Source organism: Montipora foliosa, chromosome 9 (assembly GCF_036669935.1).
Source record: "Montipora foliosa isolate CH-2021 chromosome 9, ASM3666993v2, whole genome shotgun sequence".
NCBI lineage: Eukaryota > Metazoa > Cnidaria > Anthozoa > Scleractinia > Acroporidae > Montipora > Montipora foliosa.
Genome location: NC_090877.1, coordinates 6,811,653 through 6,826,652, shown reverse-complemented (window position 1 = coordinate 6,826,652; position 15,000 = coordinate 6,811,653). Strand labels below are relative to the sequence as shown.

At 40.7% G+C, this 15,000-nt stretch overlaps 2 protein-coding genes across 2 annotated transcripts in view; one reads left to right on the top strand and one right to left on the bottom strand.

Annotated features, from left to right (window-relative positions):
- Positions 1-15,000, top strand: part of LOC137972018 (zinc finger ZZ-type and EF-hand domain-containing protein 1-like) — a 77,930-nt gene that overhangs the window by 52,672 nt on the left and 10,258 nt on the right. Inside the window, exons 60-73 of the mRNA XM_068818821.1 lie at positions 1-40; positions 886-1,301; positions 1,591-1,673; positions 1,759-1,837; positions 2,757-2,887; positions 3,404-3,530; positions 3,761-3,814; positions 4,944-5,075; positions 6,164-6,275; positions 6,720-6,790; positions 7,943-8,056; positions 8,370-8,609; positions 8,841-8,944; positions 9,161-9,217. The exon at positions 1-40 is cut by the window's left edge and continues 62 nt beyond it. Coding sequence (XP_068674922.1) covers positions 1-40; positions 886-1,301; positions 1,591-1,673; positions 1,759-1,837; positions 2,757-2,887; positions 3,404-3,530; positions 3,761-3,814; positions 4,944-5,075; positions 6,164-6,275; positions 6,720-6,790; positions 7,943-8,056; positions 8,370-8,609; positions 8,841-8,944; positions 9,161-9,217 — 1,760 coding nt within the window. The remainder of the gene's footprint in view (positions 41-885; positions 1,302-1,590; positions 1,674-1,758; positions 1,838-2,756; positions 2,888-3,403; positions 3,531-3,760; positions 3,815-4,943; positions 5,076-6,163; positions 6,276-6,719; positions 6,791-7,942; positions 8,057-8,369; positions 8,610-8,840; positions 8,945-9,160; positions 9,218-15,000) is intronic.
- On the bottom strand, positions 9,519-13,440 carry LOC137970305 (uncharacterized). The gene is made up of 2 exons (XM_068816826.1): positions 12,253-13,440; positions 9,519-9,647 (listed from the first exon to the last, which is right to left on the bottom strand). The coding sequence occupies exons 1-2, from the start codon at positions 13,180-13,182 to the stop codon at positions 9,519-9,521; spliced, it is 1,059 nt and encodes a 352-aa protein (XP_068672927.1). The 5' UTR covers positions 13,183-13,440.

Here is a 15,000-nt window from a genome sequence, read left to right as displayed (position 1 = left end):
ACCAAGTATTTAACCCTCGCTTCTCGCGATCCAAACAAAGGTAACTAATCTTAACGTTTCACCACCTTAGAACCGGGTCCCTTCTCGATTTTCAGTTTGGTTGGTCAAACGTTTTCGGTGAACAACTGAAGATGCCACGCCTTTCCGGCCTCCAGCGTACTTGCTCTTGGTTTTTATCATGGGAAAAATTGATTATCGTTCCCAAGCGCTCTTTCGAAGATTAAAAGACTTTATATATAGTTTACGTTTTTTCTGTGATTTGACAAAGATACATATAATACACCAGTTTCTGTGACAACAAATGTTCCCGGTTTTGCTATTTGTTGTTTAAGAGGAGGTGGAGGGAAAAAGTGCATTTAAATTAATTATTCCAAGAGCCGTCATGGCTTGGAAACAGTCCACCACCTAGCGTGATAACAATACGTTAGTGCATTCGAGGCTGTTGTAAAAAAATTGTAATTACTCATGCGCTGTGCAAGTTGTATTGTACTCAAGGTAGCTCTTTATCATCAAGGGGAATGATTAAAGTGAATTGAGTGTGGCTTGAACGTCGGAAAACACTATTTACCGTCTGTTGATCGAAGTTTAGTCTTGTTAGACTGGATTAACTTCCTGGATGAGTGATCGTTTTGGAATACCCTGTGCTGCACTCCTGCCTCCCATCTTGGCTGAGTTTCAGTCGATCTCAACCTTACTGCGGCTGCGGACGAGCATTGCGATTTTCATTCCTGATCAAAACTGACTCCCAGCTAATTACATCTGGCTACCCAATGCCAATTGAGTCGTAATGTTGAACTTGTTAGTTACGTAGTACCTGTAGGTTTAGATCTATAGGTCGATTGAATACTTAAACGAGTTGTGCACCGCTTTATCTGTGAACAATAGAGGACAGTAGCAAAGACAGTGCCGAGGTTTCTGACGAAAGTGGTACCGCATCTGCTTGCACCCCTGAGACTATCCCGGAGGAGAAGACAGAAGATGAGAGCAGTGAAACCGCAGCTGAAGCCCTAGAAACAGAGAAGGAAACTAAAGAAATCACAGAAGTCGGAGCAGGTAAAGCCGGTACATCTGAAGCGGACACAAAAGCAAAAGATGATCCAGAACAAAGTACGGGGGAAGCAAACGCTGAAAAACGTTCGACTGAAAGTAAAGATTCTGGGACTGAGAAAACGATCAATGGGTCTGTGAAGTGCAAACGAGAGGAAGAACGATGCGCAGAAGACACTGAAAAAGTATTTTCCGCTGCGGTGTTAGAGCGGTTGTTAGGTCTGCTGGGAGCGATTCTTCCTCGCGATTCAAAGGTAAACACATTGATGACTAAATAATTTTCTTATTCATGGGTAGTGAACTTTAGAAATCCTGCAGGGAACTGAGAGTGAGAGGTAACTGTGATCTTTCCCAGCCAATGGTGGGAATATCGAACTTCCTCGACTTTTTATTTTCTTTTTTACTGCTTTTTGTGTCTTGATTTTTAGGATTTCCGTTCTTTGCTGTCATTTTATCTTTCTAATGTATGATTCTATTTATTCAGTGAGGAATCAGTTTGAATTGCATTATAATTATTCACTTATTTTCTCTCTTTTATTACAGCTTTCCCGCTGGAAATCGTATTGTTCTGGCATTGAGGAATTCATATCCAACAAATTTCTTCCTTCGTTGCTCAAGATTATCAGGTGCGAGCTTGTTCATCAAACTTCCGTCCAACGGGCTTAGAAAGAAGTGTTCTCATAATGTTTTTTTTTTGTTTGCTTTCAACAGGGATGGTAATTCAGATGACAACACTAAAAGCCTTGCCCTTGGAATACTAAGCAAATTTCTACAGTGCACAAATCCCGATGTAAGGTCACTTCTTATCAGTTTCCATTTTGCCCCAAGTGATTGTGTGTAAAGCGAGCCTTAAATTTGGCGATGGTAGTTTAAGGCCCCGTTCACGCGTATCTTTTTCTCAGTTGCGGATTCAAAATTTTTTTTCACCTCCACACGTAAGGTATTCAAATCGAATTTCCCGTCCACACATATCCGGATTCATTCTTGTATCCAGGACTCCTCTGTGACTATTGTCAACAGAGCATGCTCCATCAGGCGCGAGAGTTGGCGACAAGAGAAGCGATAACATTTCGTTCAGCGGCCATGCTGAATATTTACGCGGTAAAGACGCGGTTTGTAACTTCATCGGATTTGAAAATATCCGGATTCGACCGTCCACACGATTCCAAATTCTTTGCGTATTCAGATCTGGAGCTGGAGAACGGAGATTTGAGTGCTGGATTCGCAGGATACGTGTGGAGGGAAGACGTATCTGCAAAGAGAAAGTTACAGATTCAAAAATACCCGGATACGTGTGGACGGGAGCCTAAATAAGTTCTAGACGGGGTTCGCTTGTTTACTGCGCCTATTTCTTTGTTTCACATTTCGTCCTCGCAACTGTGTATGTGTGGTCCACCATAGGTTGAAAAAAAGACCATTCAAGATGGCGGGCAACACAGACGGACTGGCCTACAAAATTCTCTTACAACGAAAAAAGAGAGTGAAGGTCTCAAAAACAAGGAAAGTCAACGGTCTACAAATGTATGAAAGACGGACTTTTCGCGAGCGGTCTTTTACTGGTCAAACCTTCACAGAGCTGAGTTGTCCCGCTATGATCCCTGCACACGCACCTATGGATTTCTTATTGTCACGTGCTCTTGTTTTGACGCGTCTTTAAAGGGCTTTTAACCACAGCTCAGTGATGTTTGTCTTCCTCGCATGTTTTTCAGCTTTCTGATCGCGGAATTACACCGTCCCGCAGTGCGCCAATCAAAACGAAAAGTGAATCTAGCGAGGACAGAACCTCTGGAAAGGCAACTGTAGAGTTTCTTTTCCAGCTAGGAGCGGAGTACTTAGTTAGGTCAGTGAGTTTTAGTTATGGATTAATCATTTTAGCTTGCTTCCAAGCTGCTAAATTTGACATGAGCATTTTTTTTTCAGCCTCGTGTTTTCTTGTGCTCAAAACTGGGTCGTGGTATTACATTGTGAGTTAACGTTTGTGGGAACTGAGTGGAACTTGAACCAGTATGGAGCGTGCGTGAAATCAATGAGCGTTTTTAAATATATAGATATTTTAAAAATGTCTTTTAGATAGTATGAACTTTTAGACTGAAGTACGAATACGATTCCTGCTCTGACCACGGGTGCACTTGCTTAGTATGGAAAACTCGCAGCCTGATTCACATGAGGGAAAGGGCCTTGGACAACAACACTTTCATTCTAATCTAAAGGTCTTACGATGCGATTTTCTATTCTTGAGAGAGGTTCCAAATAATGCTTTTTAGTTCCTTGAGTGCTATTTAGCGTTTGAAACGCATCTCTTCATTTTCTGTTTATGCAAAACATCGGTAATAACTCATAAATTCACTTATTACAGATCCGATTTGACAGCTTCCTCGGGGATGGCTTCCACATTACAACAGCTGGCAAGCTCATCGCAGTGGCAGCCTAGTATAGCAGATCACGTGGGACTCTGTCTTGAACGTCTCTCCCAGCCCGCTGAGGTTTTGTTAACGATTCTTTTGTATTTCAATTTCGATCCATCGTCGGCACTGTCAATAGTCGTGGTACTCTAAAGACCAAGTGAAGATACAAATGAAGATAACAATCGCGAAATGAACAGATCTAACATAAACCAGAATTGCGCGGAAATGTTATATACAGTACGCACCGAGTTTAGTTTCCTTGTGTTTGTTTTTGCGATTTATACTAATATTTCAGTTTTCTTCTACAGAATGTCGACTTGAGTGCAGTGTTTGGCCTCCTCGTTTTTTCACGATTTCCCGATGTAAGTAGACTTGTTTTATTATTTTCCTGTATGTGTTTTCAATCGTCACGGGAACATTTGGACCCACAAATGACCAGCTTCCAACCTCAGTGGCTTCATATCTCGGTTGGTTAGAGCGCCGCACAGGCATCGCGAGGTCACGGGTTTGAAACCCCGTAGAAGTCCTGAATTTTTCAGGTTTCTCTACGCAATTGCTAAAATTGCGTTCATAACTGCGAGGATCATAGCTCACTTAATAGTAGATGTCAAAGGAAATAACCCCTGCGTCCTAAACAATCACTCCCCAGCCCCCCTTGACGTATATGACACTGCAGTTCGTAGGGTTTCATTCAAGTCCAACGTCTTACGTACACTGTTTTGTCTCTTTCATCACTCTTTGTAATTTTCCTTGAGAAGCCGCGTACACCTTTAGCTCATGTAAATGTAAAGGAGATCCGTGACTTTCACCCCAATTGGTTTGACAACTGGCAGCCGCCCTCTGTAGCAGCCACTTTCCAAGCTATAGGTTTCAAGCATAGGATGAACAGCTTGATGCATAGGGCATCGCCTTGTGGTAGACCTTGGGCAAACCTGATAGTTTCCGATGATTCACAGCCGTTCTTTGTCTCAACTGCGATTGTCATGTTCCTATTACAACACGAGTTTATGGTGGCATCGTGTTTCTACAGAGAAACTTTGGACAGGGAGAACTTTTCCAACAACCACTTATGATCCACACTGTCACACGCTGTTCTCACATCAACTCAAGCAGCACTTAAGTTCCGCTTCCTTCTTTGACAATTTAGAGCCATCATTCGATCTATTAGCAAATTGTCCATCCTTCCACTACGTCCTTGCTTGGCGCTTCTTTGTTGTATCTCTATCAGGTCGTACTTATCTAAATGCTTGTCGATAGCGTTTAAAAAAAAAAAGACGCGATGTGGACCACTTGCGTGCAGTGTTTAGAATGGCAAGTGATTGGTCGCTGATTATCACTCGTTAGAGGTCGTGGCCTTGGTATAAGGATTGTTTTCCCTCCAGTGAACCAGCTCGGATATTCTCATCAATTCATCATCATCATCATCGTCAACAACGTCGCCATCGTCATCGTCATCGCCTTTGTCATTGTTATTGTTTTCGTTATTTTCAGGTGATTCGGACGGGTTGTTTAATGGAAATGAAGGATGCCGGTGGTGAGACACGAAGAGCTGTGGTATCGAAGCATCTTCCCGACAAAGGCACTGTCACTGTGTTTGATGTTAGATCGCGAAAGAAAAAAACCGTAGGTGGATTTTTCAATGGTTCCTTGCAAAAATGTTTATTTAGCCTAGATTTGAAAATCTTTTGCGCTCTTTTTAATGAAAAACTATGAATCTTCACCTCCGAATCTATGATTAAGATGGCCACCTTCTCTGTGGCCGTTTTCGTGTACTGAGAGAACAGACTTTTCTCCACACTGTCTGTGTAATGGACACCAGCGGCATACTGCTCCCTGGTGTCACCCCGCTGCGTCTACGAAGAGAGTAGCAACGCTCTCATTTGCCTATACTGCCATTGAAATTAACACTACCGTTGGCAGTTTGAGCCCAAGTGGTTCTTTTATCGACTTTACGTACTCGCCTGCACACTTTTCTAATGCTGAGAAGCATAAGATAACATGAAATTAAAGGTTTTACAGAGGTGCAGAATACCTTGGTATTAAAATACATGACTCATAAATTCTCTATAACAAGATAATCCCTTACATGATTTGTGCTCGGTAGCACAGCACAGCACAGGCAGACTGACTGAGCGACCGACCGATCGGTCATGAAATTGAATTTCGTAACTTTATTATAAACGCGAATAGATACGATATATTTATGGTTGAAAGTTTAAAAATGTGATATGTATGTATACATTAGCTCAGAGCAACTCTGGTTGAGATCGCTTTGTTAGAACAACAGGAATATCGAGATTTCTTTGCTTCCTTTGACTTTATGCCGGCTGACTGCACCAAAACTGGAAGTTTTGGTTACAGACTGTAAATCTTATTAAGTGAATTGTTAAAACGTATTAGAGAAACAGCTTTGTGTGTAGCTCTTTAAGGGCCACAGTGAAGGCTACAGCAAGGCGTAAGTCATAAGTTTAGGAGAAGCCAGGTAAAGTACACGAGAGAGGTCTCTTTCGTCAGTACCCCTCCTTCGGTTGCGCACAGTGAAAACTGGGCATGCATAATTTAAAGATGATCTAATGCGTGCCCAGCAATCCGGTTCATTATCTTTTTGGTTTCTCCTAGTTTTCCGTTCCCTCTTTGTTTGTCTGACATATTTTCCTTGTACAATGCTTAGTGGTATAACTATATCAATATTTTTTTAAATTTCTGACCAGGTCAAAGAACATCAACTCCATGAAGCTTCATCATTGAGCGAAGCATTCAAGACCTCAAGATTTTCAGTTCTACTTGATATGGTCGTAAAAATTCTGAAACTTCTAAGAGATGGTACGGGTGGACGTGAAAAATTCTGACATAAGCATTTCAACTTCGTCTTCTTCGCGCGAACACGAAGAGCACTCGTTGCCTACTAATTTATCTCAGATTTAAATCCTGTATGACGCCGTGTTTGTTCTGTAGGTTCCCCTGGTTCTTCCTGGTCTCTTGTTCTTCCAGTTCCTCTTCTTTTCAAAAACAAATCTTTGATTGCAATCCGTTTGATTCAATAATTTAGGCCCGTTACATGTGCCGAATCTAATTCAAATGAGCGAAAACAATAGATTTTTCTTATTTGCATTAGATTCTGCACGTGTAAAGTTCGACGTTTGAAATGGGCCTTAGCGCACCATCTTTTACTACCCTTCCTTTTGTTTCTTCAAGTAGTCATTAACATAAATCTTTGTTCATTCGTTCACTCACTTTGTAAAATTCACTGTTATTTATTCGCGGCAGATAAGGAGGTTCCAGTTGAGAGAATGTGGGTCCTTTATCTCGGACTCAAGGGACTTCTTGGAAATGTCAAGGTACAAGATAGATACAACATAATGGGATTTCATTGTGTATGTATATTTACGTCCTACGTTGTATATTCCACACAGATATCCCGTACATATTGCATTTGAAATGAATATGAAATGAATGATTGATATAGTAGCTTAATTATTAATTTATCAATAATTAGAACAGTAACATTTGAACTTTACCGATATTTAAAGGGGCTAGGTCACGCTATTTTAGGCATTTTCAGCACTGATCGAATGGTCATAGAATTAACTAAAATATCAAAATAACTGTTCAAGACTATAGAAGAACTCTAACAAAACACAGGGAAGCCAAGAAGGGACATGGATGGACAAAACTGGAGAGGATTGAAATGGATTGAGTTTGGGTAAATTTGAAAAACGTCGGCCCACCTTTTTTCAAATTTATATCAGTCTATATCAAAATGTCATTTACAAAGCTTGAAAATCATTCTCAGTTGTTATGTGGCCGTGATTTTGCAAATGAAAGACTCTTGCTCTGCCAATATGACGTTTAGAGCTCATAATTAACAAAATTAAACAAAATTACCTAAAATAGCGTGACCTAGCCCCTTTAAGAGGGCATAGATCTCACCTGAATACAACGCTGTCGCTCTTATTGTTAATAAAATGTACGGTTATTTTTTCGACTGTAAGTGTTTTGGTGACGTACAGGAGTGAATAAGTGTAACAGATGAACAAACCTTGGGTAAATTATGTTAACAAGTGGTAGATAAAATATGAGCGGGAGATCTGTATGGGCGTTTACAATGGCGACCCGAGAGCGAACCATTGTAAGCGGCCATATGAAGTTCACGCGAATATTTTTTCTTTCTTGTGCAATAAAACAATATATATTTAATCGGTAGAGATCTGTTTCAAAAGTTAATAAGTACTAATTAACCGAGTAGGAGTCTGAATCAAAACCCCAGTTGAACAAAGGTAAATATGAGTCAAATACTGTCCATTAATTAGCCATAATTCTTATGAATTATTAACGAATTTTACAAGAACCAATAACTAATGAAATCCGGAGAAACTCTTAGCAACAGAAGTCATCTGTTAACTATGCAAGCGTATTGGTAACATGCAGCAACCTATAGCAATTTTGCGCGGCTTCCTGTTTTTATTTTTTATTTTTTTATTTAATATTAGGGCAATCCAGGCTTAAGTTCTGAACTACATGCCAGTGGTATTATTTCACTTCTTGTCTACATTGCCTGCCGAGGAACTGCATTCAGTGGACAGTGGATTTTACGGGATTTGGAGGTAAAGCATGCATTTGAGATTGGCGCAATCATTTGGTTTAGGATTGTACGAGGTGCTGGAGGTGGGCGATTCAAGCCCATGGGTTGATGGTCCCAAGGTCTCAAAATATCTAAGGAAAAGGCAGCATCTTATCATCTTAGCTATCTTTGCAGTATCTTATCTAAGGATAAGATGCTGCCTTTACTTTATATAGGTGCTCTCTCTTGTAGATGTCGTTACAAACCTACGCTTGAACTTGAACTTGAACTTAAACTCCGCTTCGGCTTTTGTGCAAGATAAAGTTTCTTCTCAAGTTGTTACTTACTTTATATAGGTGCTCTCTCTTAAACTGTACAAAACAATACAACCATGTTGCCCAACCGATACCCAACCAGCGGACAAGGAAGACAGCGAACTTGCAGCGGTGGAAACTGCAAAGGATTCATGCGATGCCGCTGTCGCCACATCTGCTGCTAGCTCCGCACAGTCAGAAGCGAGTCCACCCGACGAACCGGAGGAAGGTGGACGTGATCCTTTTGAAGGTCTTGACGACATCACTAAAACTTGCTTTGAGGTTCGTCATCAAACTTTCCATAGATTTGGAGCTCATCACCAAAAGAGAATTCTGCGTTGTCCTCTTGGAAGCCGGACGTTTTCGTCTGGAGTATGTGATTTTGCTTTTCAAAACAGTTGACGGTTTACCCCCATATAACTCATACTTGTTTTCACTGACGGTAAATCACAGGAGATTATTTACTTGATAAAGTAGTTGAGTTAAATTTTATTGTTTCATTGGAATTGACAGACAATTCACGAAGCAATGCCAAACATTCCTCTGTCAGTACTGCGAGCTTTATTTGAGGATGTGGGACATGATCAGAGCCGCTTGTTGTTAGAAGTACAAAGAGGGTCAGTATCTTTCTTTCACCAGAATTCAGTGCTGTTTACGCAATCCATGTTGTACGCCGTGTTACTTTCTGTCACCGTATTGAAGAGGAATAATTTTCTTTTATTTCACTTTACTTTGCTGAATTCGCCGTAGCCAGGTGACCGTAACTGTGTGGAACTACATACTAACAGGAAAACTCTAACGTCAGTTCGTCGCTATTGGCTCTTAAATTTCAGGTTTGATGGATCAGTGTTTCAAGCGAGTGATGCAATTAAAGAGCGTGCCAAGAAATGGTGTGTTAAACTAGTAATAGTGTTCACTACATCTTGCATAACTGTCTCGAATTCTATGGAAACACGGAAAACGTCCTCTATTGCTTAATTCGAAAGTGGACCATAGCTTTTCCCTCCGCAACATCTACCAATATCCATTTTTTCCCTTTTTACGGGGGGCCTCTAGGTTTCCATATCCCCTTTGGGCTCTGGGCCAGAACCCTGCGAGAGCAATTATCTTTTGTGTTTTACAAAGTTCTCTTCGGGTGGCCTTTGACTTTCTTTCTGGTCGTTGACTTTCTTGATTATTTTTACCAAATCACTACGGGTATGGATTTGCCGTGAAAAGAGCGCCATCCAACTCTCGAATAATTAGAGCCCGGTGATTGCAGTATGTAGATAGACGTTGGAGACCCACCGTAAATTGATGAATTTCCATTTCAACTCGCCACTTAAGGAGCAAAGATAAAATAGTTAATTAAGGACGGTGCCTACTAATTAAAGATGTTTTTTCCCTGGTGTGTGATTATGCGGGAAATGTAGATCTTAACAAGTGTCATTGAAATCCAAAAAGAAAATTGGGGGTAACCACGCATTTTTCAAAGATAATTGATGAATAATATTTGTAAAAAGCTTTAAAATACAAAGCGATGTATGGCGTTCTTTCTCAAATTGATGCTTAATTATCTCACAAAAATGCATGGTTACCCCCAATTTTCTTTTTGGATACCACGAGTACTTACTAAGATCTATGAGTGAAAGATATATATGAAATACATCATATATTGCACTGCGGGTATGAAATCAAATGAAACCATGTTGTCTCGCAGTGATGAGCGCAAATTTCTATTGCGTCGAGAAGCCTGAAAATTTTTTTTCAGGACTTCAACGGGATTTGAACCCGCGACCTCGCGGTACCGGTGCGATGCTCTAACCAACAATGCTAAAATCTAAATGCTAAAATCTAAATTACAAAAGGTAAAATTTTAAAATGATTACAATAAAATACAATTAAACTATATTAATTCTAAAGCTGCTTTCCATGAATGCCGTGCTCTATACTAAAATATGTCTTTAATCAGATTTTTGAAAAGCCCAAGAGACTCTGCTTGTCTCGCTTTGAGGGGTAAGCTATTCCAGACAGTAGCACCTCTATAGCTGAAGCTGTTTCTATAATAATTTGTCCGCGGAAACGGAACATTAAGCTTTCTTTCAGAGTCTCTTAAACTATAAACAGATTCGCGGTTTGTAAATTTAGAACATAGATATTCCGGTGCTAGCCCCTGAAGACACTTATAGACCATTGTGGCCAGCGCAATGTGTTGCTGGCTAACTAGATTTTTCCAGCCTAAAATTTTGAATAGCTCGCTAGCATTTGCATCAAAATTAGAGAAGGTCAAAACTCTGGCTGCTCAATTTTGCAGTTTTTGTAATTTGTCATGTAACGTGATACCACAGTTTCCCCAGACGACATTGCAGTAGTCAAAGTGCGGTTGAAGTAAAGCGTGATAAATAGAGCGCAATGTCGTCTGAGGAACGAGATGCCTTATACGTTTGAGGGCTCCAATTACAGAAGCTACTTTCTTTGTCAGTTTATCGACATGGCTACTCCAGTTAAGATTATTATCAATAAGCACGCCCAGGGATTTAGCAACAGAAACTTGAGTGATAGGAGCACCATTAATCTCGGGAATTGGAGGATTTGTGAGAGCATACAACCTCTGCCTTGATCCAATCAGCATAAATTCGGTTTTTGTCATGTTCAGGGTAAGTTTGTTTGCTATCAACCATTTTTTAACATTTTCTAGATCATGGTTAAGTCTTGATTCTATGTCGCCTGTATTGTCACCCGCATATGTTAGGTGGGTGTCATCTGCGTACATCCATGGCACACAATTCGTTAGACAGTTTGGCAGATCATTGATATATAGCAAAAACAACAATGGACCCAAAATAGTCCCTTGAGGGACGCCGCAACTTAGTGAGCAAGTTTTAGAAAGTGATCCATTAATGGAACACTTTTGAGTGCGGTTGTCCAAATAGGACTTAAACCAGTTGTAAGAAATGCCATGTATGCCGTAATTATTTAATTTAGATAAAAGGATCTCGTGATTAACCGTATCGAACGCTTTTTTTAGGTCTAGGAAAACAACAGCGTTTATTTTTCCTCGGTCAATGTTGTAAGCCCAAGTATCCGTAGCCCCAAGTAGAGCCGTAACGGTGGAATGAATAGAGCGAAAACCAGATTGGCATTTACATATTACGTTATGCTTTGTTAGGTACGCATATAATTGGTTATAAACTATTCTTTCGAACACTTTGGCTATAACCGGGATAACGGAAATTGGGCGGTAATTGTTTAGGTCATCACGTTCCCCTTGTTTGAATAGTGGAGTGACCCGTGCACACTTCCAGTCGTCTGGGAACACACCTACATTTAATGACTGATTGAAAATATAGCACAGCGGTTTGCAAATAAGATCTGCGCATTCACGAATAAGTCGAGAAGAAATTTTGTCAAGGCCGACTGCCTTTGATTTTTTCAGTTTATTCAGCAGTGAAAATACTTCATTTGTGGAGGTTGGGCGGAACTGAAACTCCTTATCCGTGCTAGTGAGATAATTCAGATAGCTGTTGCCGTCTGAAGAAGGAATATCACTAGCAAGTTTCGGGCCAATGGTAGCAAAATAACGATTAAATTCGTGCGCTATTTCTGCTGGAGCTGTTACTGATTGCTCATTTACATTCAGTTGTTTCACAGACGTTTCCACGAAATTTCGGGAAGACAGCTCATTGATGATCCGCCAGGTTTTGCGGGAATCACCCTTATGCTCGTTTAGCATATTTTGATAATAAACTTGCTTCGCTAGCCTAGTCGCACTATTGACTTTGTTCCGCTGTCTTTTAAAGTGAACCCAATCATTAGGATTTTTTGATCTAATTGCTCTGAGTTTCAAAATATCTCGATCGTGCATCTGTTTTTTAAGCTCAGAAGTAATCCATGGGGAACCCCGCGCGCGAACACGAGTGGTTCTCAATGGAGCGTGCTTGTTAACAATAGCCAAAAAGGATTCCTTCCATTCATTCCACATATCATTTGGATTGGAAGAATTGTTTATGTGATCCCAATCTTGAGATGCAACATCGCTACGAAATTTATCACGGTTAAAACTTCGAAAATTCCTATAGGTTATATTAGTGTGACCCCTACTCTGTCCATTAATGGCTAATTTTCGATAGACATAGACCATGCTGTGATCGCTAATGCCAATATGACGCACACCTGAGCATAACACCTTGTCAGGACAGTTAGTAAAAATTAAATCAATCAATGTTGCAGAAGTTTCGGTTATTCTTGTTGGTTCTGTTATGAGTTGTTGAAGACCATAAACATCCGTGATAGTTAATAATTTGCGTGTATCGCTATCAAACTGGGATGCGGCCATATTGCAATTTAGATCCCCTAAAAGGTAGAATTCAGTATTAAGGGAATCCAATTTCCCAATCAACTCTTCAAAAGGTGAAAATATACTAACAAGCGAATTAGGTGGTCTATACCACGTAGCAACAATAAATGATTTAGAACGAGGTTTGCGTATTTCAATACAAAGGTTCTCAAGACTGCCCATGCAAAGATCGTTGCGCACCGAAAAGTTAATTGACTTTTTTACATAAAAGCAAACGCCCCCACCTCCATACGTAGTTCTATCACGTCTAACTATATCATAACCAGAGATACTGACCTCATTATCGGTGATGTATTCATTTAGTTTAGTCTCGTTAATTGCGAGAACATCTATATCGTTACTTACGAGAAAGATCTTGAGTTCATCAAGATGAGTGGTCAATTTATTTATATTCAGCGAGGCCAGCTTAAAACCGCGTTTGGAGGGCAATACTCGAGAACGATCAATAGGATTTTGAGTCGGACTTCTCGATGACTCCTGACTGTTGCCTTCCAACGGCACGGCATTAATGGAAGGCATAGTAAAAGTTCAATGAGCTAGACCATGATAAAAATTCTTAAAAATACGCTTGTTACCTGCAAAATTCAGGTGTAGACCTCCACGGTTTAACCCCTTTTCGTTTATATTATTGTGTTCAATAAATCTCCAATCATTCTGACGGCAAAACTTCGTCAAGTGCTTGTTCACCTCTGAGACTTTATCATTAAACTTGTCCTTTCGTGTTACAAGTCCTGAGACTATGACTTGAGCTTCGGAAGACCCCTCTATCTGTTTAGCGAGATCAACAATAGCTTCTGCAACTTCTTTAGATGTTTTGCCGTTTTTAGCCTTCAGATCGTTTGTACCTACATGTAGCACCACTTCATCAGGCTGGAGCTCTAAATTAGGCTTTAAGTAATCTCTCATGGCTTTGGTTGTGGCTCCAGAATTTCTTACCGTGAATATCCTTGACCATGGAGTCCCCAATCAATAGGGTTGTAAACTTACTGCTGGCACTCCTCTCTCTGCCGACCTCACCGCGTAAATCATCGTTAGCAGAAGTTTCGCTTGGTTCACTAGGATTACTGCGAGACGACCTGTATGACGCCCGTTGATGGTTTTGCCGTCGCCGGATGATTTTGTGTGTTGCTGCTTCTGTCTCTGTTGGATCATCTTGTGCATCACTAAGGATCTCAAACCTGTTACGCGTCGCGATATTATTCTGAGTTGACATTTTACGTTGGTTGCGTTTATTACACCCTACATTCGTGCCCGAATTTTTCACTTGATAAAAACACTCGTTCGTCTCTTGCTGGTGATGGGAGTCTTCTTTGTTCTTTTCTTGTAAAATAAGCCTTAATGCAAGCCTTAGTGAGTCATTTTCCTGTTCCAGCACGATTTTCGAGAGACAAACATTTCTCCTCAAGTTCTTCGATTACACTCTCTTTTTTGCATATAGATGATTCCAGTTTCTCACACCTCCCTTTGTATTCACAAAGTTCGGCGCTAACAGCAAATTCCTCTCGATTTTGGCAATTTATCGAGAGCAGATTAGAGTTGGCTTCTACCTTTTTCTGTAGAATAAGGAGGTCAAGTTTTATACCTTCTATTTCAGCAACTAATTCAGTATTAGATCTCTCTTGACTGGAAAATACTGGTCCCGCTTCGACTACCCTTGGTTGATTAGCATAAATGTCATTGGCTTCAAACAACAATGGATTTACTTGTTCGACCGTTGAAGAGACATTCGAGCCCGTTGAATCGGTTCTCCCTGCGTTGTCTCGAACAAGTTTGGTCAAGCTGCCTTTTAAAACGGGTCCATCTCGCCCCTGGAAGGCAAGAGTGAGTTGCTTTTTACTGTACCAAGTAATAGTGAGGTTGTTGACAGAGCTTTTAAATTGCTTCGAATTTCCGCCGGGCGACGACCATTTGCCTTGTTGTTTCAAACCCTTCTCAACGAAATGTTTTAGGGATTCAAGATCACTAATCCACGTTAACTGAGCTATGAAGTCACTGACGTTGGGAGCTGGTCACTTCTTCACTTCTTTCACTCATAATTACTTATCACGGGAAGTTGTGAACTCAGAAGTGACCAGCTCCCAACGTCAGTGGCTTCATAGCTCAGTTGGTTAGAGCATCGCACCGGTATCGCGAGGTCGCGGGCTCAAATCCCGTTGAAGTCCTGAAAAATTTTCAGGCTTCTCGACGCAATAGAAATTTGCGCTCATCACTGCGAGACAACATGGTTTCATTTGATTTCATACCCGCAGTGCAATATATGATGTATTTCATATATATCTTTCACTCATCAGTACTTATCACGGGAAGTTGTGAACTCAGAAGTGACCAGCTCCCAAC

Bases quoted from the DNA above. Each gene is read 5' to 3' on its own strand.
- LOC137970305 (XM_068816826.1), bottom strand. From the start codon at position 13,182: ATGCCTTCCATTAATGCCGTGCCGTTGGAAGGCAACAGTCAGGAGTCA. The intron at 9,648-12,252 runs GTTAACAAGCAC...TTGCTCCTTAAG, and splicing joins AGGAATCCTTTTTGGCTATT to TGGCGAGTTGAAATGGAAAT.